The sequence below is a fragment of the Mustela putorius genome, unplaced genomic scaffold, assembly GCF_011764305.1.
Source record: "Mustela putorius furo isolate JIRA1106 unplaced genomic scaffold, ASM1176430v1.1 tig00003858_pilon_pilon_pilon, whole genome shotgun sequence".
In the NCBI taxonomy this organism is placed as follows: Eukaryota; Metazoa; Chordata; class Mammalia; order Carnivora; family Mustelidae; genus Mustela; species Mustela putorius.
Window position 1 is genome coordinate 301,166 of NW_025422010.1, and position 25,176 is coordinate 326,341.

General features: G+C 41.9%; 1 protein-coding gene across 1 annotated transcript in view; it reads left to right on the plus strand.

The window, feature by feature from the left end:
• The first annotated feature begins 796 nt into the window (after nt 1–796).
• Nucleotides 797–25,176, plus strand: part of LOC101682709 (immunoglobulin lambda-1 light chain-like) — a 1,123,284-nt gene continuing 1,098,904 nt past the window's right edge. The window contains exons 1-2 of the mRNA XM_045065721.1: nt 797–868; nt 981–1,296. Coding sequence (XP_044921656.1) covers nt 823–868; nt 981–1,296 — 362 coding nt within the window. The 5' untranslated portion in view covers nt 797–822. The remainder of the gene's footprint in view (nt 869–980; nt 1,297–25,176) is intronic.

The window sequence follows — 25,176 nt, forward strand, 5'->3', positions numbered from 1 at the left end:
ATCACTGCCCCAATGTGTGGAGAACTGTCATTTCAAGCAGGTGTAAACAGTGACAGGTAACAAAGATGTTCAGTGTGCAGCCCTCTAGGAATGCACACAAAAATTCTACTCACAACGTGGAATTTTTCCCTGTCTCCTCAATGCTGAGGAACCCTAGAGGAAGGAGGGCTTGGAACCAGGGAGGACTCACATTAGAGGAATGACACAGCATCATGCACAGAAGGGATCATGTGTACCTGGGGTCCTGGCACTGTTCTGGACTGCATCCTGATCTAGAGAAGTTTGTGTAGAGACACCATCTCAGTCCTGACCCAAGAACAGATGAGCAAACTGTGGGCAGATCACCCCGAGGAGTATGAGTAGAGCATAAAGTCTGTCTTGATGAAATGGGAAGCCATATAAGGGGACAACTGATATAGCTCCAATGAAGGGGACAGTGATCAGAACAGTGGGGAGTCACATCTTATGGGCTCTGGTCACCATTTTACACAACGATATGTCTGTATCTGACACCAGGGGGCAATCAGGGCCAGTTTCTGAGAGCTGTGACTTGCCACTTTCATTACTGTGCCTTCTGCTCAGGTCTCAGAGCTATGACCTTCCTACCCCCTGGCCCCACAGAGCACTTCCCCTTCTCATCCACCCTGACATTTTCTGGAAAGGAACCTGATTCAGGTCCAATGAAGTGTCAGAGAGTTGGGGGTCACATTTGCATAGACAAGCCCTCCCTCTCTCAGAGGATGAAGAGGGGAAAAGGGAGAGATTAGGGGAGGTCTGCTCAGCCGTGGGGCACAGAAGTCAAGATCTCTGAAGACCTCCACCATGGCCTGGTCCCCTGTACTCCTCACCCTCCTCATTCAGTGCACAGGTGACTAATGTGGGGAGAGTGGAAGGGGCCCTGGGTGGACACATGGGGTCCTGCTTCCTCCTCTTGTCTTCAGACTCAAGCATCACTCTCTATGTGTCTCTCCCCCTTCCAGGATCCTGGGCTGTGCTGACTCAGCCTCCCTATGTGTCTGGGGCCCTAGGTGAGAGTGTCACCATCTCCTGCACTGGAATCCCCACCAGCATAGATTATGATGAAGAGGAATACACATATAATGTGAACTGGTACCAACAGCTCCAAGGAAAGGTACCCATTCTACTCATCTATGGAGATAATAACAGAAATCCTGGAGTCCCTGATCGATTCTCTGGTTCCAAGTCAGGCAGCTCAGCCTCCCTGACCATCAGTGGCCTTCAGGCTGAAGATGAGGCTGATTATTACTGCCAGTCCACTGACAGTAGCTTCAGTGCTCACACAGTGCATGGGGCCTTTGGTAAAGTGAAACAAAAACCCGCTGTCCCCTCTGCAATGCAGTTACCTGTGCAGCCCTCACTTCTTGGCTGTCAGCTGGTTCCTTTGGTTTCTTGGTATAAGTTGGAGTCTGAGATACACTCTAGGGAACTTTGTCTACAAACCTGTACCCATATTCTTAAATCTATCTTCCAAAGCCTGTCCTTGACATGACCACATTCTATGGTTTTCTCAAATTAAGCAGACATTCCTCAGTTCCAGGGGCAGGCTGTCCTGGGATACGAGTTCATGACAGATCAAGACTGATACGGGCATGCAGAATCCAGGCTTGCTGAGACATGACACATCAGGGCTGTACAATATGTATCCTTGTACCAACAGCTCCAGTGAATGGAACCCCAAATCCTTGTGTTGCACCCTGTGGGGATAATGAACTATTTCTCTGGCTCCATGTCTGACAACTCTGAAGATGGGGATATTCCTCACAGTCCCTCATGTGACAACATTCTCAGGGCTCACACAGAGCCCCAGACCTGTGACTATAAGGACTAAAACCCCTTTCCCGTCTGCCAGGAGGGGGAGCTCCAGCAGCTGCTGAGGCTAAGCCTGTGGTTTCTGCTTCTGATGTTCCTGCTGCTGCCATCATGGGGCCAGGTGCATGTAAGAGCATCAAGGGGCAGGCAGGGTTACTCCTTCCCTTCTGTCCTCAAAGTCAGACACTTTCCTAGACAATGTGTCCAAAAACAGAAAGGACATCCCCCATCAGGTTGGGAGACAGAGTGTCTGCACTGAAGTTCATGGATGGGGAGTGGTAGGTCCTGTGTGCTCATCTCAGTCCTGACTTCTGAGGATTCATTTACCTATTCATAGAAGATTCAGGAGCTATGCCATCCTTTCAGTCATCAGTAGGAATCCCTGCTGCTTGTACAAGTTAGGGAGATTTATTCTGCCAGGATGGCATCAGCACTGGAATATCTATCCCTGAATTATGTATTTGCATCTTTGGAATGAATACCTTCCCATTCTCATCCATGCTAAAACCCAACCAGTGAGTTTTCTTGCATGATTGCATTGTCAATTACTTACAGAATGAGGTGAGTAATAATGGAGTTAAAGGTCATATTTGTCTGTTCCTGATCTTGTGAAAATATTCTTGCTGTACACCCCATGATCTAAGGCCCTGGCTGGAACATTAAATATATGCGTGTAGAAAAGAATGTGGTACCATATTGAGATGTATTTGACTATTACTATTTTAAGTGTTTTTTATGAAGAATTCATTTAAATTTTTTCAAAGGCTCTTTCAAGTTCTTTTGAGAAAATATGATTTTATCTATTGATCTATTTTTTAAATAGTTTATTCATTTATTTGACAGACAGAAATCACAAGTAGGCAGACAGGCAGGCAGAGAGACAGGCAGAGAGGCAGGGGGTGGCAGTGTGGGGGGGAACGCAGGCTCCCTGCTGAGCAGAGAGCTCGATGTGGGGCTCGATCCCAGGACCCTGGGATGATGACCTGAGCCAAAGGCAGAGGCTTTAACCCACTGAGCCACCCAGGTGCCCCTATCTATTGATTTATTAATAAAAGTTTTATATTCCATCAATATGGAACTGAACTTGTATACCAGGAATAAATCAGTCCTAGGGCATAGTATACTAATGTGATATTGGAATCTGTTGATATTTTATTCAGAAGATTTATAGCAATGTTTCATATTATTACTCTGAAATTTTCTTTTTCTGTATTATATCTACCAGGGGTAGTTATTACCATTATAACTGCTTTCTACAATAATTTAATTCTCTGGATATTTCAATATTTTGAAAATGTATAAATATGAACTCAATAAATGGATCCATCTTTTCTATGAAGGCTTGCTTGATTTTTTTTTCCTATAAAATTAATTGGAGCTTATCCCTACAAGACAATTCCTTTAGAAATTGGTCTGTTTATTCACTTCCTTCTAGGGAACATTTTTTTTTTCCTCCTAGGAAATTGTGCTTTTCATCTAATATTAGTAGAGGTTAACAGCAAAAATTTTCGTTTGTCCACACGTCATTTCTTATTATGTATAGATGTGCATCATCCACTTTCATTCAAAAGTTAGTAATTGACTAATCTATTTTGTCATTTACAAACAAGAGTTTGATGGGTCGATTAGATCTAACATTCCTCTTTATTCCTTTTTTTTTTTTCCTATTGTTTCATTTACTATTATGGGAAATGGGTGTTTCTTATTTGTCTTTATTTACTATTTTGAACTTGCTAGAACTCTCAATTGTCCCCTTTGGTTTTTCCTTTGCCATATGACTTTCAAAGCATTCTTTTTTTTTAATAAATAGACTTTAATTTTAAGAGAACTTTTAGAGTTATAGTGAATTTAAGTGGAATTCACAGATTTTTTCCAAAGTTCGTGGCAAACAATGTTCTTTTCTTAACACTAGAAGCCAGGGAACTTTCCCTAATGGCTTCTGAGTTTCCATTCGGTCTCAAGTAAGCAAAGCATTCTGGGATTCCAGGTGCTTCTCAGGGTCCAAACATGCCTTAATGAACTCTGGATATTTCTTAAATTAGGGTCTTCATGCTGGAGATGAAACTGGCCAAAATTGCCATATATGAGCTAACAGGGGCACTGTTCACACCGTGTCCAGGTCACTTCAGAAGGGAGGCAAAGTCCTCTGCTTGTGTTGCCTGGGCTCTCACTAGGTCCTCACTGTTTGTGACAAAAGCCACTGTCAGGTAACAGCTCCAATAATTAATGTAACTCAAGTGATTGCCGCTTAGAGAATTTCTGCCCTATCACTAAAAAAACATTCTGAGATCTTCCATCTCTATGTGGCCATCACCTCCTTTTTCAGGACATAATCTCTAAAATAAGATAATATGGGTTAATCTGGACCATTAGCTGGTATAGGTCAATTATACATTATATACATCTGTATATAATTATACATAATTATACAATTATACATAATTATACAATTATACATCTGTTGTGGTCAATTATACATTAGAAGCATTAATCAGCAATCCCGTGGTAAATATCCTGCATATCTGAAATAGAATAATTTGGTGAATATTTAACACAAAGGTAATTCATGAATTTGTGATCAGAACATTGGGAATGCTAAATGCAGCGTGAAAAATCATGGCCTAATATCAGTGGGAACCACTAATATTTCTGGAGACATAGCAGGAATAGGTTTGGGGATGAAGTAGGACAGAATGGAAGAGATCTGGATAATCACTAATCCCAACACCAGACTTCCTTCTGCAGGTTTAAGAGAAGTTATCATGGGGCACCTGGGTGACTCAATGGGTTAAAGCCTCTGCCTTCAGCTCAGGTCATGATCTCAGGGTCTTGGGATCGAGCCCCACATCAGGCTCTCTGCTCAGCAGGGAATCTGCTTCCTCCTCTCTCTCTGCCTGCCTTTCTGCCTACTTGTCATCTCTGTCTGTCAAATAAATAAATAAAATCTTTTTTTAAAAAAAGAGAGAAATTATCAGAAGCTGGCTACCTGCTTTTAGTGCCCTCTGTGTAGTATAAATACAGGTAGTGTTGCTTTGGCAAAAGGGGGGTGCTGTGTGCCGAACAAGAGAGTAGACACCAATGCCCATCCACCTCTACAGCCAGGATCTTGCTCCAGTGGGACTGGGAGTAACGACCCCCACTCAGGTGTGATTCTCCTGCACCGTAACCCTTCTGACCATATGAAGAACATGGATGGATGCATGTCCTGTCTCAGTCAGCAGAGAGCACTGATCGTGTCTTTCTTTACCCTAAGACTAGAAACATCACCCGCCCAGAGTTAGGTGGGGATTGGATATGGGGAATGGCAACACCATATGCGTGATTCTATTCTCAAGAGTGAAGGGGAAAAGTCAGCAAGACTCTGTATCCCCAGACTCCATGGTGGCCCTCACCATATGTTGTAATTTTCCCTACATGGATCCACATTAATTTGCAACATACAATCCATGTGAGAACACCACTTGTCACCCATGTGCAGCTCAAAGAGGAGTCCCTTCTCTCCCCTGCTAGAGTTGCCATCCATTTAGCCCTACTCCATGTGGGATTCCAGGACTCTCACCTACTCCCTCTCTGGAGGCAGAAGTAGCAGTGGCAGAAAGGTCAATAACATGAAGTCTCTGTCTTTGTGACCAAATGTCAGGGACCCCAGGGTAAGGGGGAGGGATCTTCTGATGGGTAGAAGAGCTTTAGGGTATCCTGAGAGGAGTGAGGAGGTGGATCTCTCCCAAATTGGATCTCACAATGTGGGTGACAGACAACAGATGCTTGAGCTCACAGGACTTTCTCTGAGCTGAGAATGGCACAAGATGTAACTGAATTAGTCTTCCCACAGGACCTCTGTTACCCACCCAGCTTCTTCTTGCCCTCAGCCATTCATTCTACCATATTTCTAAGGTTCCTCAGACAGTTCCTCTTTGGAGAGTCGGGGGCTCTTTATGGGGAACCTATGGTGAAACCGGCAGATGGTTCTTTCTGACTCAGAAGCTCCTCCCGCCTTCCCCCATTTACTTTAACCTTTCTCCTCCTCAGAGAATCCCCATGAATTTGAGCTCCTGCTTATCAGAGTAATTGATTTATTTCTCCTCACACTTGATTTATTTCTCTATCACACTTTTCATTCTCGGAGGAGAGGAAGGAAATCCTACCTTCACTTTGAATTCTGCAAGGGAATGTTTCCCTTTACATTACCTGCTGCATGTAGAGTTTTTTCCTGGGCCACATTCTTCTATATCCCTCCTGAGAATATGTTTCTTATTTCTGTCCTCACCTTCATTCCATACCTGCTTTTGTCCAAAACCAGAAGTAGATAGGAGACATGTATGTAGAGAAGATGTATGGAAATAACAACTATCGCAGAGAGACAAGATGCCTCATTCCAAGGGAACCAATATTCTCTTAAATGTCCATGTGTCTTCTCAAACATCTTCATTGAGTTTCTTCATCATACAGGGAGTTCATATGTGGGGCAGACCCACAAATCTAGGGGAGGACTGATGGTCCTTGACAAGCAGCTTCCCTAAGGATTTGCTTAGATTGTCCCCTTCCCACTCGACATGAATTATCCTCTGGTCAATAACCCTGGCTTTTTTCTGGTCACATGTCACATCCTACTGATTCCTTTACTGTGTGCCATTTCAGATAACAACAAACATTTCAAGCACCTTCCTGCAATGGAAAATCATACACTTTGTGAATCTCTAGCTCTGAATAGGTAGAATAAATACCAATAATTTCTATAACTTGTAAAATGTAATTGAAAATATTTCAGTAATGGAGCATATAAATCCACAAAATAAAAAACATAAATTTGAGAAGTAATATATAGTCAGAAACTTATAGTTTAATATCATCATAATTCAGGTATAAATATAAAAGATGGCATAAATAAGTGGAGTAGAGTACATTGTTTTTTGTCCAACTTCAAAAATCCAATAGCCCAAGATGGGTGTCAAGACTTAGGGATTTTGTTTTTATGTCATTGATCTTCTCAAAGAAGGAGGAATCAGGGTCTAGTGATGTCAAGGGAGATGCTGGAGGCTGGAGTAGGAAGAGATAATTAGTCAACCAATAAAGAGGGCCTGGGTCAAAAGAGGTCTGGTGCCCTCTCCCAGGGACCACATTGCTTGATCAATTCCTTAGTTCTATTTGCATTTTAAATAATATTTGTTTAACTTTAACGAGATGACTAGTTTTATTTATTTTCCAGTATTTGTAAGGATCTGTGTCCCATGGGGTGAGTGGTCAGTAATATGATGTTTCTGGGCCACACACTGTAACTGAACAATGAATTCAATGGCTGCAAATGGTGGAAGCCAGCATTCTCCATCCTGGAACAGAAGCTCATGTTTTGTGCAGGTCTCATCCTCTCCATAACCGGTGTTAGACCTGCCCTTGTGGTTCTTATTATGACTGCAAGACACCCTTCAGAAACAAGACAGGAAACAGAAAAATAAAGGTTTATTACTCGCAATGCCTGGAAATTACACAGCATACCTGGGGCTACACCCCAAGGTCATGGGTAGAGAAAGAGCAAGCCTGTGTCCTCCCCCACCAAGAGTGTAGACAGAAGCTCAGCTGACAGAGGATGTGGAGATGAGAGACAGAGACAGAGATACACAGAAAGAGAGAGGCCTATTTTCTTTTTTCCCATACTGTGAATCCACAGGGGAATGGGCATTGGGGCCTTGTCCTTTTGCTCCATGCATTAGGGATGCTGCTGGCAAGCTGCTTCACTCCTGTAGTGAAGACAGCACTTGAGCATTGAAGACAGTAAGAGACAGTCCTTAGTGAGAGACACAGCAGAGGATTCTGAGCCATTTGAAACCATAAGCCTCCAGAGTAAGAAGGACCTGGTTGTGGCCTATCCTCTGTGGGGAGGGGTCAGGGAATCCAAAGCACTGGAGGAAGGGGGCGCTTCTCTGGGCTCCCATCCCCTCATCTCAGTCAAGGGGCACCAGGACCACTGTGAATTTGTCCTATGGAGTCCATGGGGTGATGGCAGCTTTAAAGCATCCCCTTACTGAATCTGGGCCCAGGGCCACAGAGCTCATCTGAGTTAACCGAGTCCACTCCTCATTATATACACCAGGAAAAGGAAGTGGGGGTGGGGACCAGACCAAAATCTGAAGGGGATGAGAGAGAGACTGCAGTTCTGCCTCCACATGGCTGGAGGTCCTGGGGAATTGCAGGCAGGGCCAGAGTTTTGAGGTCTTCTCCTTCCTCACTTCTTCATGATGTCCACTGTCCCAGGCACTTAAGCTGGACCTTGGATGCTTCACACTGATGACTCCTCCTAAGGTTCCCCTGGGGTATGAAGGTCTATAAACATCACCACCAACCACATATTACTGTTTTCAGCCTTCCCTGGAACACTTATACAGGAAACACTACGAGGTGCCAGTCTCATCTAAACTGACTCCTAGACCACCAGTTGGGAGCCTGAGAAGAAGGTAGGATTTCACTAACACAAACACTACAGTAATGATAAAGGGACTGAATAAGGAGCCAGCCTGGACTGAGGGACTCTGCTTCCAGGACTCCTCTCACTCATTCTGTACATGGGAATGGTTCCTGGGGTTGTGTTCCAGGTTCTTGTCCCTCTTATATGTCCATATCCACACCAGGAGCTGCTCACCATGCCTGGATAACAGCCTCAAGCCATGTGTCACTGCATGCTGCCACTCGAGGTCAGGGTCCACCATTTCTGAGCTTGGAATTCAGTGTTTCTACTTGTTTACCAGATCTTCAACTATTTTATGAATAGAGAAACATCTCATTATCCTATGTTCCACTACAGTAAACAACAGCACCATCTCACCAGTTAGTAAAAGCAGAAACTCCCAGTTCACACTATACTCTTCTTCCTTCTCTTCCTGAGTTCCTTCTGTTCCACAATCCTGATCATGTCTGTGAGCAGAGCTGCCTACATTCCTGCCTCCTGTTTTCCTGCTTCAGCTGTTCTTCCCCAAACACATGGTTTCTTCGGTCCCACCCTGCTGTGTCCATTCTTCTGTTCTCCTGTGCACAGTCACCAGATGGTCTCCCAGTCTGTGAAATCACCACATCCCTTCTCATCCTGTTTTGATTTTTTTTTCTATGCCTTCATGTGCAGAAAACAGTCACTTCTCCCTTGAGATGTAATTGAAAGGCTTCTTCTCTGGGAGCTCCCTAATTGTCCCAGAGGGTGGGATAAGCTCATTCTTTTGTATAACTTCTGTTCTCTACACGTTCTCATACTCACAGGAATGTTTAATTCTGGGTGACTATTCCCTCCATCATGGAAGCCTCTCAAATCACAGACACTGTATTCATGTTCTTAAATCAGACCCCATAGGGTGCTTAACACACTCATTCAGGTCAGTGTTGAATGCTGGTGGCGTAGCTATGGACATTAACCTCAGGGCACTGAGGTTGCTGCAGGCAAGCATGTCATCAGCAGGGGGCACCATGCATCTCTATGAGCCCTGCAGGGGTACCCTTACAGCTAGGGAAACCCCTTGGCCTCAGTACTGGGAAAAGGCTGAGCTGCCTCCTGGGCTCCCTAATGAGACCCTGCTGCTCAGCATCATCAGGGCATGGCAGAGCCTCCTGGGCAAGGTCATTTGGGTGTCCTACAGATTCTCCCTCCACCCCCTCATGGGTGGAGCATTCACATCAGGACCTGCGTTCAGACTTCTTGTCCTCTGGTCTCCTGAATCACAGATCAGGTAGAGTCTGGGAGAGTATGGTAAGGGGTGCAAATTTACATAAAGAGCATTCTCATTTGTCTGGAGACAGAATGGAGGATAAGACAAGCCTGAGAGAGCCCCGTTCCACTGTGGGGACCAGGAGCTGTGTTACCATGGCCTGGACTCCTCCCTTCCTCCCATTCCTCCCTCTGAGAATCTGACTTCTGGACATTTCCCAAATATAATCAGCCCCTGAGACTGAGAATCTCCCAGTGTAAATGCCCCATTACCCATGAGTGTCTGTGTTTGCAGGTTCCCTGGCCCAGCCTGTGCTGACCCAGTTACCCTCTTCCTCTGCATGTCTGGGAACAACAGTCAGACTCACCTGCACCCTGAGCAGTGGCCTCAGTGTTGACAACTATTACATAAATTTGTACCAACAGAAGCCAGGGAGCCCTCCCCAGTATCTCCTGTACTATTATTCAGACCCACATACAGAGTTGGAACCTGGGGGTCCCCAGCTGCTTCTCTGGATCCAAAGATGCCTCAGCCAATGCAGGGCTTCTGCTCATCTCTGGGCTGCAGCCTGAGGATGAGGCTGAATATTTCTGTGCTACATACAGCTCATGGCAGTGAGAGCAGCATTCATTACTCACAGTGTCACAGACAACAAGGAAGTGAGATAAAAACCCCTGGGCCCACAGGCCTTGTCTCTGAGCCTCTTTTATTGAAAAGCTTCTGTGGAGGCTCCTATAGGAGATACTCCTCTATGGGGAGATATGTCCTTGAGAAGAGAGGAGTGATAAACTGATTATGCTGTTGCCTGGGACAGCACGGGTGTCCCAGGAGCACACTGGATGAGGGACAGAGACAAAGTCCACATACTCCAGAGTTGGGAGAGCATGAATTATACTAAACACTTATACAGGAAAAACATAAGCCCTTCCTTCCCATTGTGTCTCCATCACTACTGTCAGAAGAAATATCCCGTTCGTTTCAAGATCCTTCTATTTGGACAAAAAATCAAATTGATATGAGACAGATTAATAGGAGAGTTAAAATGTAATGGCATATATATAGGAATCCACAGAGACATGGGAATTCCAAAGACACTCAGGCAAGATGAAGTATATATGTTTTTTTGAACTATACAGAAGGGGGGTAGGTATCCAGTATTAAATGCAAAAAAAAAAAAAATGTGATTCACAGACAGAGGAAGGAGAGTAAATGTGTGGTAGACAAATGTATGGGGATCCACTCAGCGACAATGGGATACAGAGGAATTTGACCAAATAGACCCTCCTTGTCTGCCCCACCTAGTTCATGTTCTAGTGTAGTTGTCTGTGGTGCCAACTCTCCTCCCAGAGGAGGCGTTCTACATAAATTTGTTTAGTCAGCTGAGGAGGTAAAGAGCTTTTCCTGAAAATTATTTGTTTCAATTGCATTTATTTTAAAAATTTTTGATATTTTTTTAAAATTTCTTTTCAGTGTAACAGTATTCATTGTTTTTATACCACACACAGCATTCCATCCAATACGTACCCTCCCTAAGACCCACCACCTGGTTCCCCCATATTCCCACCCCCCATCCCTTCAAAACACTCAGATTGTTTTCCAAAGTCCATAGTCTCTCATGGTTCACCTCCCCTTCCAATTTCCCCCAACTCCCTTCTCCTCTCCATCTCCCCTTGTCCTCCATACTATTTGTTACGCTCCACAACTAAGTGAAACAATATGATAATTGACTCCCTCTGCTTTACTTATTTCACTCAGCATAATCTCTTCCAGTTCCATCCATGCTGCCTCAAAAGTTGCGTTTTCATTCATTCTGATGGAGGCATAATACTCCATAGTGTATATGAACCACATCTTCCTTATCCATTCGTCTGTTGAAGGGCATTTTGGTTCGTTCCACAGTTTGGTGACAGTGGCAATTGCTGCTATAAACATTGGGGTCAACTGCATTTTTTTAAATTTATTTTTTATTTATTTTCAGAATAACAGTATTCATTATTTTTGCACCACACCCAGTGCTCCATTCAATCAGTGCCCTCTATAATACCCACCACCTGGTACCCTGACCTCCCACCCCTCGCCCCTTCAAAACCCTCAGATTGTTTTCCATAGTCTCTCATGGATCACTTCCCCTTCCAATTTCCATAGTCTCTCATGGTTCACCTCTCCTTCCAATTTCCCCCAACTCCCTTCTCCTCTCTAACTCCACATGTCCTCCATGCTCTTTGATATTGACCACAAGTAAGTGAATCCATATGATAAATGACTCTCTCTGCTTGACTGATTTCACTCAGCATAATCTTTTACACTCCCGTCCATGTTGCTACAAACAGTAGGTATCCGTCCTTTGTGATGGAAGCATAATACTCCATAGTGTATATGGACCACATCTTCCTTATCCATTAATCCGTTGAAGGGCATCTGGGTTATTTCCATAGCTTAGCAACCATGGAGATCACTGCTATAAACATTGGGGTACAGATCGCCCTTCATTTCACGACATCTGTATCTTTGGGGTAAATACCCAGGAGTGCAATTGCAAGTTCATAGGAAGTTCTATTTTTAATTTCTTGAGGAATCTCCACACTGTTCTCCAAAGTGGCTGCACCAACTCCCATTCCCACCAACAGTGTAAGAGGGTTCCCCTTTTTCCACATCCCCTCCAACACATGTTGTTTCCTGTTTTGTTAATTTTGGCCATTCTAACTACTGTAAGTTGATATTTCAATGTGGTTTTAATTTGAATCTCTCTGAGGGCTAGTGATGATAAACATTTTTTCATGTGTCTGATAGACATTTGTATGTCTTGATTGGAGAAGTGTCTGTTCATATCTTCTGCCCATTTTTAAATTTTTTTTTTATTTATTTATTTTCAGAAAAACAGTATTCATTATTTTTTCACCATACCCAGTGCTCCATGCAATCCGTGCCCTCTATAATACCCACCACCTGGTATCCCAAACTCCCACCACCCCCCCCCGCCACTTCAAAGCCCTCAGATTGTTTTTCAGAGTCCATATTCTCTCATGATTCACCTCCCCTTCCAATTTACCCCAACTCCCTTCTGCTAACACCCCTTGTCCTCCATGATATTTGTTATGCTCCACAAATAAGTGAAACCATATGATAATTGACTCTCTCTGCTTGACTTGTTTCACTCAGCATCATCTCTTCCAGTCCCGTCCATGTTGCTACAAAAGTTGGGAATTCATCCTTTCTGATGGAGGCATAATACTCCATAGTGTATATGGACCACATTTTCCTTATCCATTTGTCCATTGAAGGGCATCTTGGTTCTTTCCATAGTTTGGCGACCGTGGCCATTGCTGCTATAAACATTGGGGTACAGATGGCTCTTCTTTTCACGACATCTGTATCTTTGGGGTAAATACCCAGGAGTGCAATGGCAGGGTCATAGGGAAATTCTATTTTTAATTTCTTGAGGGATCTCCACATTGTTCTCCAAAGAGGCTGCACCAACTTTTATTCCCACCAACAGTGTAAGAGGGTTCCCTTTCTCCACATCCTCTCCAACACATGTTGTTTCCTGTTTTGTTAATTTTGGCCATTCTAACTGGTGTAAGGTGATATCTCAATGTGGTTTTAATTTGAATCTTCTGCCCATTTTTTTCATATGATTGTCTGTTTTGTGTGTGTTGAGTTTGAGGAGTTCTTGATATATCCTGGATATCAACCTTTTGTCCGTACTGTCATTTGCAAATATCTTCTCCCATTCCGTGGGTTGCCTCTTTGTTTTCTTGACTCTTTCCTTTGCTGTGCAAAAGCTTTTGATTTTGATGAAGCCCCAACAGTTTATTTTCGCTTTTGTTTCCTTTGCCTTTGGAGACATATCTTGAAAGAAGTTGCTATGGCTGATATCGAAGAGATTACTGCCTATGTTCTCCTCTAGGATTCTGATGGATTCCTGTCTCACATTGAGGTCTTTTATCCATTTTTAGTTTATCTTTGTGTATGGTGTAAGAGAATGGTTGAGCTTCATTCTTCTACTTATACCTGTCCAGTTTTCCCAGCAGCATTTATTGAAGAGACTGTCTTTTTTCCACTGTATATTTTTTTCCTGTTTTGTCGAAGATTAATTGACCACAGAGTGGAGGGTCCATATCTGGGCTCTCTACTCTGTTCCACTGGTCTATGTGTCTGTTTTTATGCCAGTACCATGCTCTCTTGGTGATCATAGCTTTGTAATAAAGCTTTAAATCAAGTAATGTGATACCCCCCAGTTTTCCTTTTGTTTTTCAACTTTTCCTTAGCGATTCGGGGTCTCCTCTGATTCCATACAAGTTTTTTGGATTATTTGCTCCAGCTCTTTGAAGAATACCGGTGGAATTTTGATCAGAATGGCATTAAAAGTATAGATTGCTCTAGGCAGTATAGACATTTTAACAATGTTTATTCTTCCGAACCAAGAGCATGGAATGGTCTTCCATGTTTTTGTGTCTTCTTTAATTTCTTTCATGAGTGCTCTGTAGTTCCTCAAGTACAGCTCCTTTACCTCTTTGGTTAGGTTTATTCCCAGGTATCTTATGATTCTTGGTGCTATAGTAAATGGAATCGATTCTCTAATTTCCCTTTCTTTATTTTCATTGTTAGTGTATAAGAAAGCCACTGATTTCTGCACATTGACTTTGTATCCTGCCATGTTTCTCAATTGCTGTATGAGTTCTAGTAGTTTGGGGGTGGAGTCTTTGGGTTTTCCATATAAAGAATCGTGTCATCTGCAAAGAGAGAGAGTTTGACTTCTTCATTGCCAATTTGGATACCTTTTATTTCTCTTTGTTGTCTGATTGCTGTTGCTAGGACTTCTAGTACAATGTTGAACAAGAGTGGTGAAAGTGGGCATTATTTTCTTGTTCCTGATCTCAACGAGAAGGCTGCAAGCCTTTTCCCATTGAGGATGATATTTGCTGTGCGTCTTTCATAGGTAGATTTGATGAAATTCAGGAATGTTCCTTCTATCCCTACACTTTGAAGTGTTTTAATTAGGAACAGATGCTGGATTTCGTCAAATGCTTTTTCTGCATCAATTGAAAAGACCATGTGGTTCTTCTCTCTTCTATTAATTTGTTCTATCACATTGATTGATTTGCGAATGTTGAAACATCCTTGTAGCCCAGGAAGGAATCCCACCTGGTCATGGTGGATAATCTCTTTAATGTGCTGTAGGGTCCTATTTGCTAGGATCTTGTTGAATATCTTAGCATCCATATTCATCAGTAATATTGGTCTGAAATTCTCCTTTTTGGTAGGTTCTTTGCTTGACTTCGGGATCAGGTAATGCTGGCTTCATAGAAAGAGTCTGGAAGTTTTCCTTCTTCAGTTTTTTGAAACAGCTTCAGGAGAATAGGTATTATTTCTTCTTTGAAAGTTTGGTAGAATTCCCCAGGGATTCCATCAGGTCCTGGGCTCTTGTTTTTTGGGAGTGTTTTTTGTTTGTTTGTTTGTTTTTATTTGACAGAGAGTGAGAGACAGCACAAGCAGGCAGAGCAGCAGGCAGAGGGAGAGGGAGAAGCAGGCACCCTGCCAAGCAAGAAGCCCAACATGGGGTTTGATCCCAGGACTCTGGATCATGACCTGAGCTGAAGGCAGTTGCCTAACCAACTGAGCCACCCAGGCACCCCTTTGAGAGGTTTTGGATCACTGCTTCAATCTCATTACTATATATTGGTCTATTCAGGTTGTCAGTTTCTTCCTGGTTCAATTTTGGGAGTTTATAGTTTTCCAAGAATGCATCCATTTCACCTAGGTTGAATAGCTTATTTGCAATTGCTTATTGGCATATAACTGTTGATAATACCTTCTGATGATTGTTTCTACTTCCTTGGTGTTAGTTGTAATCTCTACCTTTTCATTCATAATTTTATGAATTTGGGCTTTCTATCTCTCTCTCTCTTTTTTTTTTTTTTTGGTTAGTGTGGCCAGTGGTTTAGCAATCTTATTGATTCTTTAAAAACAACAGCTTCTAGGGGGAGAAAAGATGGCGGGGAAGTAGAAGGAGGCTCCCTTTCAACATGTACCCTAAAGTGAGCTGATTACCTTCCAAAGAACTCCGATCACCCATGAAATCAGCCTGAGATCAGAATTATACATGTATGGATCTCTACAAGAACAGAAGACTCAAGTGGGCAGGTAAAGTGTAGTGGGAAAGTCAGACTGATATCACAATATAAACAAAAGGGGGAGGGAGCCACCAGAGTCGACCCAGTGGAAAGTAATATCCTAATATGAGAGTGCCTTGCATCTGGGAGTCTGGTAGAAAGCACTCAAAAAGAGAAAAGGATCACCAGGGGGAAATTGCAGGAATCGGGGTGTTATGGCCAGAGGCTTAAGTCCCAAGACCCAGGACAGCTACCCCTGGTGCAGAGCCAGAGAGAGTGTGGCAGAGAAAGCAGGCCTTAGTCCCTGAACCACCAGCACCCCTGAGAGCATGAGGCGCCCGGCTCCTGTGAGGGGCTGGGAGCCTCGCCAGCCAACAGAAACACAGCCTTTTTGCAGTCCCCATGCAAGTGCCCTGACATGCCATCAGAGTCCGAGTCCTGCCCTGCGTCTTCCCCCTGATAGGGGGGCTTACAGGCACCATGCCAGTGCTCTTGGACCCAGAAAGACCAGGCACTCCCAGCCCAGGTCAGCAGGAAAATCTCAGTGTTCAATCACTGCTTGGAGCTTCTCTGGCTGTCTGGAGCTGCCCAGACAGCCGCCTCTGCCATGGTTTTTGGTACAAGCAAAAAATACTGGGTCCACAGGGATCACGACTGGGAACCTGCTCTGCCAGCGGCAATGGGGGGATTTATTTGGGCTCTGCAGCCAGACTGGGGCTTCTCTCTGAGAGGGAGGTCAGGGTGCAGTTTGCTTTCCTCTAAACCTATAAAAACCATCAAAAGCGGTCAAGGCGAGAGAGAAAAACAAAAGTGAACAAATATAAAAACCTCCAGAGATCAAAAGCCTGAAAAAACCAGTTTCCTCAGAGCCCACCCCCTTAAGGGGGCGCGGGAGGACTTAATTCAGAGAACATCATTGACTGAAAACCCACATGGCAGGGCCTTCCCCCAGAAAACCAACCAAAAAAGGAGAAAAAAAAAAAAAAAGACGACAAGAGAACAACCACCAGTATTTCATAGGACAATTTTTATTATTAATTTGTTCCCACTATTCTGGCTCATTTTTTATATAGATAATTATTTATTATTATATAGATAATTTTTAAAATATTTGGTGTCACAGTGAGATGTCCAGTACATCAAATTCCATAATAACCTTCTAACCTGAACTTTTTGATACATACACTTGTATTTTCCTTTTGCATTTCTATTTTTTTAATTTCTTTTTTTAATTTTAGTTTAGTTTACTCGAGTTTATTCCTTTTTAATTTTTATTTTCTAATATTCATATAGAGTTAAACTTCAAGGTAATCCCCTTTCCCCAATCAATGCCACCCCTATAGGTAAACCAATCCCTATCCCCCTTTATCTTAGGAAAGTTGAGTCTTTTAACAAAGATATCAAGATACATTCAGGAAGAATCAAAACAAGCTTCCTCGCCCACACTGTGAATTTACAACCACTCTCACATCTTTATCTTCCACCAGTATTTCTGTGTTTTTGTGTTTGTCCTGATAGTATATAAATCTTACACTCGGGGTTCTTTTTGACGAGGTTATATATATATATATATATATATATATATATATATATATGCAAATATACATATATTTATTTTTTCTCTTGTCATATACTTTTATCAGTCTTGTTGTTGTCTGTTTTTCTTTGTATACTTCATAAATCTTACCTTGGGGCCCATTTGGGCTGAAACATCTCTTTTATTTCACCTTTCATTCCTGTCTCTCTCCCTCTCTCTTTTTTCCTTTCCATTTATTTTTCCTCTCATTTGGGTGGGGAATCCTGATTGATCAGAAGCGTTCCAGGGTGTACCTTGAGTGCACCACGGTCAATGCATCCAGCTACACCCGTTTAGGCATCTCTCACCAAAATGACTAGGAGGAGGAATACCCAACAGAAGAAAAATACAGAGGATGGACCTTCTGCAACAGAGCTAACTATCAACGTATACAATATGTCAGAAGGAGAATTCAGGCTAACAATTATCCAAGCAATACCTAGGTTGGAGAAAGCCATGGGTGACCAAACGGAATTGATTAGGGCCGAACTGAAAGCAACCAGAGACCATGTTTTCAATACTAGGGAAGAGCTGAAAACTACCAGGAATGAGCTTCACAATGCTCTCAATGAGTTCCAATCTAATCTAAACTCTCTCAAAGCTAGAGTAACTGAGACAGAAGATAGAGATCTGGAGGACAAACAGAGAGAAAGGCTCAGGAGGAAGCCTGGAACAAACAGCATAAAAACCACGAAAACAGAATCAGGGAAATAAATGATGCCATGAAACATTCCAACGTCAGAATTATTGGAATCCCTGAAGGGTAGGAGAAAGAAAGAAGTCTAGAAGATATAGTGGAACATGATCTTCATGAGAATTTTCTAAATCTCGTGAAAGGAACCAGCGTTCATGTATTAGAGGCTGAACCGTTTCCCCCCAAGATTACAGATTCTCGAAAGTCCTTGAGACACCTAATAGTAAGAATGAAGAATTATAATTGTAGGCAGAACCACTTGAAAGAAGCTAGGACAAAGAAGATCCTTACATACAGAGGAAAGCCCATCAGAATAACGTCAGACCTGTCCACAGAGACCTGGCAAGCCAGAAGGGCTGGCAAGATATATTCAGGGCACTAAATGAGAAGAACATGCAGTCAAGAATACTTTATCCAGCAAGATTGACATTCAAAATGGATGGAGAGATAAAGAGTTTCCAAGACTGGCAAGGCTTAAAAGACTATGGAACCACCAAGCCGATACTGCAGGAAATATTAAGGGGTTTCTATAAAAGAGGAAAAAGCCCAAGAATAGCATTGAACAGAAGTATGGAGACAATCTACAGAAAGAAAGACTTCAAAGGTAACACGATGTCAATAAAAACGTATCTATCAATAATCACTGTCAATGTGAAAGGCCTAAATGCATCCATAAAACGGCACAGGGTTGCAGATTGGAAAAAAGGACAGGACCAATCCATATGGTGTCTACAAGCGACCCATTTTGAACCTAAAGATACACCCATACTGAAAGTGAAGGGATGGAGAAGCATCTTTCATGTTAATGGGCCTCAAAACAAGGCCAGGGTAGCGATTCTCATATCGAACAAATTATATTTTAAACTAAAGACTGTAGACAGAGATACAGAAGGACACTACATCATTCTTAAAGGGACTATACACCAAAATGATCTAACAATTGTAATATCTATGCCCCCAATATGGGAGCAGCCAATTACATAAGAAAACTGTGAATCAAGATAAAGAGTCATATTGATATGAATACACTAATTATTTGAGATCTTAACACACCTCTCTCAGAAATAGATCATCGAAGCAGAAAAATCAATAAAGAAACAAAAGCATTGAATGACACATTGGACCAGATGGACCTGATAGATATGTACAGAACATTCCACCCTAAAACAACAAAATACTAATTCTTCTCAAGTGGAAATGGAGCCTTCTCCAGAACAGACCACATACTGGGTCACAAATCAGGACTCAACCAATACCAAAAGACTGAGATTATTCCCTGCACATTCTCAGATCACAATGCTTTGAAACTGGAGCTCAGTCACAAGGAAAAGTTCAGAAGGAACTCAAACACCTGGAAGCTAAAGACCACCTTGCTTAAGAATGCTTGGATTAACCAGGAGATCAAAGAAGAACTGAAACAATTCGTGGAAACCAATAAGAATGAAGACAATTCAATCCAAAACCTATGGGATACAGCAAAGGCGGTCCTAAGGGGGAAATACATAGCCATCCAAGCCTCCCTCAAAAAAAATTGAAAAATACAGAATACATGAGCTGTCTCTACACCTTAAAGAACTGGAGAATCAACAACAAATCAAACCAACTCCACACATAAGAAGGGAAATCATCAAGATTAGAGCTGAGATCAATGAGGTAGAAACCAGAGATACATTAGAACGTATCGATGAAAACAGAAGCTGTTTTTTTGAAAGAATCAATAAGATCGATAAACCATTGGCCACACTAATCCAAAAGAAAAGATAGAAAGCCCAAATTCATAAAATTATGAATGAAAAGGGAGAGATCACAACGAACACCAAGGAAGTAGAAACAATCATCAGAAGTTATTATCAACAGTTATATGCCAATAAGCTTAGCAATCTAGATGAAATGGAAGCATTCCTGGAAAACTATAAACTAGCAAAACTGAACCAGGAAGAAATTGACAACCTGAATAGACTGATATCTAATAACGAGATTGAAGCAGTGATCAAAAACCTCCCAAAAAACAAGAGCCCAGGACCTGATGGATTCCCTGGGGAATTCTACCAAACTTTCAAAGAAAAAATAACACCTATTCTCCTGAAGCTGTTTCAAAAAATTGAAGCAGAAGGAAAACTTCCAGACTCTTTCTATGAAGCCAGCATTACCATGATTCCCAAACCAGGCAAAGACCCTACCAAAAAGGAGAATTTCAGACCAATATCACTGATGAATATGGATGCTAAGATTTTCAACAAGATCCTAGCCAACAGGATCTAGCCAACATTAAAAAGATTATCCACCATGACCAGCTGGGATTCATCCCTGGGCTACAAAGATTGTTCAACATTCGCAAATCAATCAATGTGAATACAACAAATTAATATGAGAAGAGAGAAGAACCACATGATCCTCTAAATTGATGCAGTAAAAGCATTTGACAAAATCCAGCATCCGTTCCTGATTAAAATGCTTCAAAGTATAGGGATAGAGGGAAAATTCCTGAACCTCATCAAATCTATCTATGAATGACCCACAGCAAATATCATCCTCAATGGGAAAAAGCTTGCAGCCTTCCCGTTGAGATCAGGAACAAGACACTCTTTCACCACTTTCACCACTCTTGTTCAACATAGTATTAGAAGTCCTAGCAACAGCAATCAGAAAACAAAGAGAAATAAAAGGTATCCAAATTGGCAATGAAGAAGTCAAACTCTCTCTCGTCACAGATGACATGATTCCATATATGGAAAACCCAAAAGACTCCAACCCCAAACTACTAGAACTCATACAGCAATTCAGCAACGTGGCAGGATACAAAGTCAATGTGCAGAAATCAGTGGCTTTCTTATACACTAACAATGAAAATAAAGAAAGGGAAATTAGAGAATCGATTCCATTTACTATAGCACCAAGAATCATAAGATACCTGGGAATAAACCTTAACAAAGAGGTAAAGGATCTGTACTTGAGGAACTACAGAACACTCATGAAAGAACTTGAAGAAGACACATAAAGATGGAAGACCATTCCATGCTCTTGGATTGGAGAATAAACATTGTTAAAATGTCTATACTGCCTAGAGAAATATATACTTTTAATGCCATTCTGGTCAAAATTCCACCGGTATTCTACAAAGAGCTGGAGCAAATAATCCAAAAATTTGTATGGAATCAGAAGAGATGCCGAGTCCCTAAGGAAATGTTGAAAAACAAAAATAAAACTGGGGGCATCACGTTACCTGATTTCAAGCTTTACTACAAAGATGTGATCACCAAGACAGCATGATACTGGCATAAAAACAGACACATAGACCAGTGGAACAGAGTAGAGAGCTCACATATGGACCCTCAACTCTATGGTCAATTAATCTTCGACAAAACAGGAAAAAATATACAGTGGAAAAAAGACAGTCTCTTCAATAAATGCTGCTGGGAAAACTGGACAGGTATAAGTAGAAGAATGAAGCTCGACCATTCTCTTACACCGTACACAAAGATAAACTCAAAATGGATAAAAGACCTCAATGTGAGACAGGAATCCATCAGAATCCTAGAGGAGAAGATAGGCAGTAATCTCTTCGATATCAGCCACAGCAACTTCTTTCAAAATATGTCTCCCAAGGCGAAGGAAACAAAAGCGAAAATAAACTTTTGGGACTTCATCAAAATCAAAAGCTTCTGCACAGCAAAGGAAACAGTAAACAAAACAAAACAAAACAAAAAAACAAAACAAAACAAAAACAAAGAGGCAACCCACGGAATGGGAGAAGATATTTGAAAATGACAGTACAGGCAAAAGGTTGATATCCAGGATCTATAATGAACTCCTCAAACTCAAGACACACAAAACAGGCAATCATATCAAAAAATGGGCAGAAGATATGAACAGACACTGCCCCAATCAAGACATACAAATGGCTATCAGACACATGAAAAAATGTTCATCATCGCTAGCCCTCAGGGAGATTCAAATTAAAACCACATTGAGATATCACCTTACACCAGTTAGAATGGCCCAAATTAGCAAGACAGGAAACAACATATGTTGGAGAGGATGTGGAGAAAGGGGAACCCTCTTCCACTGTTGGTGGAAATGCAAGTTGGTGCAGCCTCTTTGGAGAACAGTGTGGAGATTCCTCAAGAAATTATAAGTAGAACTTCCCTATGACCCTGCAATTGCACTCCTGAGTATTTACCCCAAAGATACAGATGTTATGAAAAGAAGGGCCATCTGTACCCCAATGTTATAACAGCAATGGCCACGTTGCCAAACTGTGGAACGAACCAAGATGCCCTTCAACAGACGAATGGGTAAGGAAGATGTGGTCCATATACACTATGGAGTATTATGCCTCCATCAGAAAGGACAAATACCCAACTTTTGTAGCAACATGGACGGGACTGGAAGAGATGACCCTGAGTGAAACAAGTCAAGCAGAGAGAGTCAATTATCATATGGTCTCACTGATTTGTGGAGCATAACAAATAACATGGAGGACAGGGGGTGTTAGAGAGGAGAATGGAGTTGGGAGAAATTGGAAGGGGAGGTGATCATGAGACACTTTGAACTCTGAAAAACAATCTGAGGGCTTTAAAGTGGCAGGGGGGTGGGAAGTTGGGATACCGGGTGGTGGATATTATGGAGAGCACCGACTGCATGGAGCACTGGTGTGGTGCAAAAATAATGAATGCTGTTTTTCTGAAAATAAATAAATTAATTTATAAAATAATAAGTAACATGTTCCACTATAGCTTCTAGAATTCATCCTTTCTCCTCCCCTTCAGGGACTCCAATAACTCTGATGTTGGAATGTTTCATGGCATCATTTATTTTCCTGATTCTGTTTTTGTGGCTTCTAAGCTGTTTTTTCCAGGGTTCCTCCTGTTCCTTTCTCTCTATCTGTTTGTCCTCCATATCACTAATTCTATATTCTGTCTCAGTTACTCTAGCATTGAGAGTATTTAGATTAGGTTGGAACTCATTGAGAGCATTGTGAACCTCATTCCATTTATCTCTCAGGTCTTCCCTAACATTTTATTTATTTTTTTAATTTATTTATTTTCAGCATAACAGTATTCATTATTTTTTCACCACACCCAGTGCTCCATGCAATCCGTGCCCTCTATAATACCCACCACCTGATAGTACCCCAACTTCCCACACCCCCGCCACTTCAAACCCCTCAGGTTGTTTTTCAGAGTCCATAGTGTCTCATAATTCACCTCCCCTTCCAATTGACCCCAAGCCCCTTCTCTCTAACTCCCCATGTCCTCCATGCTTTTTGCTATGCTCCACAAATCAGTGAAACCACATGAAAATTGACTCTCTCTGCTTGACTTATTTCACTCAGCATCATCTCTTCCAGTCCCGTCAATGTTGCTACAAAAGTTGGGTATTTGTCCTTTTTGATGGAGGCATAATACTCCATAGTGTATATGGACCACATCTTCCTTATCCATTCATCCGTTGAAGGGCATCTGGGTTCTTTCCACAGTTTGGCGACCATGGCCATTGCTGCTATAAACATTGGGGTACAGATAGCTCTTCTTTTCACTACCTCTGTACCTTTGGGGTAAATACCCAGGAGTGCAATTGCAGGGCCATAGGGAAGTTCTATTATTAATTTTTTGAGGAATCTCCACACTGTTCTCCAAAGAGGCTGCACCAACTTGCATTCCCACCAACAGTGGAAGAGGGTTCCCCTTTCTCCACATCCTCTCCAACACATGTTGTTTCCTGTCTTGCTAATTTGGGCCATTCTAACTGGTGTAAGGTGATATCTCAATGTGGTTTTAATTTTAATCTCCCGGAGGGCTAGTGATGATGAACATTTTTTCATGTGTCTGATAGCCATTTGTATGTCTTCATTGGAGAAGGGTCTGTTCATATCTTCTGCCCATTGTTTGATATGATTATCTGTTTTGTGTGTGTTGAGTTTGAGGAGTTCTTTATAGACCCTGTATATCAACCTTTTGTCTGTACTGTCATTGGCAAATATCTTCTCCCATTCCGTGGGTTGCCTCTTTGTTCTCTTGACTGTTTCCTTTGCTGTGCAGAAGCTTTTGATTTTGATGAAGTCCCAAAAGTTTATTTTCGCTTTTGTTTCCTTTGCCTTTGGAGACATATCTTGAAAGAAGTTGCTGTGGCTGATATCGAAGAGATTACTGCCTATCTTCTCCTCTAGGACTCTGATAGATTCCTGTCTCACGTTGAGGTCCTTTATCCATTTTTTAGTTTATCTTTGTGTACAGTGTAAGAATGGTCGAGTTTATTCTTCTACATATAGCTGTACAGTTTTCCCAGCAACATTTATTGAAGTGAATGTCTTTTTTCTACTGTATATTTTTTCCTGTTTTGTCGAAAATTAATTGACCATAGAGTTGAGGGTCCATATCTGGGCTCTCTACTCTGTTCCACTGGTCTATGTGTCTGTTTTTATTCCAGTACCATGCTGTCTTGGTGATCACATCTTTGTAATAAAGCTTGAAATCAGGTAACGTGATGCCCCCAGTTTTATTTTTGTTTTTCAACATTTCCTTAGGGACTCGGCATCTCTTCTAATTCCATACAAATTTTTGGATTATTTGCTCCAGCTCTTTGTAGAATACCGGTGGAATTTTGACCAGAATGGCATTAAAAGTATATATTTCTCTAGGCAGTATAGACATTTTAACAATGTTTATTCTCCAATCCAAGAGCATGGAATGGTCTTCCATCTTTTTGTGTCTTCTTCAATTTCTTTCATGAGTGTTCTGTAGTTTCTCAAGTACAGCTCCTTTACCTCTTTGTTAAGGTTTATTCCCAGGTATCTTATGGTTCTGGTGATATCATAAATGGAATCGATTCTCTAATTTCCCTTTCTGTATTTTCATTGTTAGTGTATAAGAAAGCCACTGATTTCTGCACATTGACTTTGTATCCTGCCACGTTGCTGAATTGCTGTATGAGTTCTAGTAGTTTGGGGGTAGAGTCTTTTGGGTTTTCCATATAAAGAATCATGTCATCTGCGAATAGAGAGAGTTTGATTTCTTCTTCCCTAACATTTTAAACATCATTTCTGGTCGCTTTCAGTTCAGCCCTAATCAATTCAGTTTGGTCATCCATGGCTTTCTCCAACCTAGCTATTGCTGGATAATTATTAGCCTGAATTCTATTTCCAACATATTGTCTATTTTGATAGCCATTAGCTCTGTTGCAGAAGGCCCATCCTCTGTATTTTTCTTCTGTTGTGCATTCCTACTTCTAGTCATTTTAATGAGATGGCTAAACGGATGTAGCTGGTGTATCGACTGT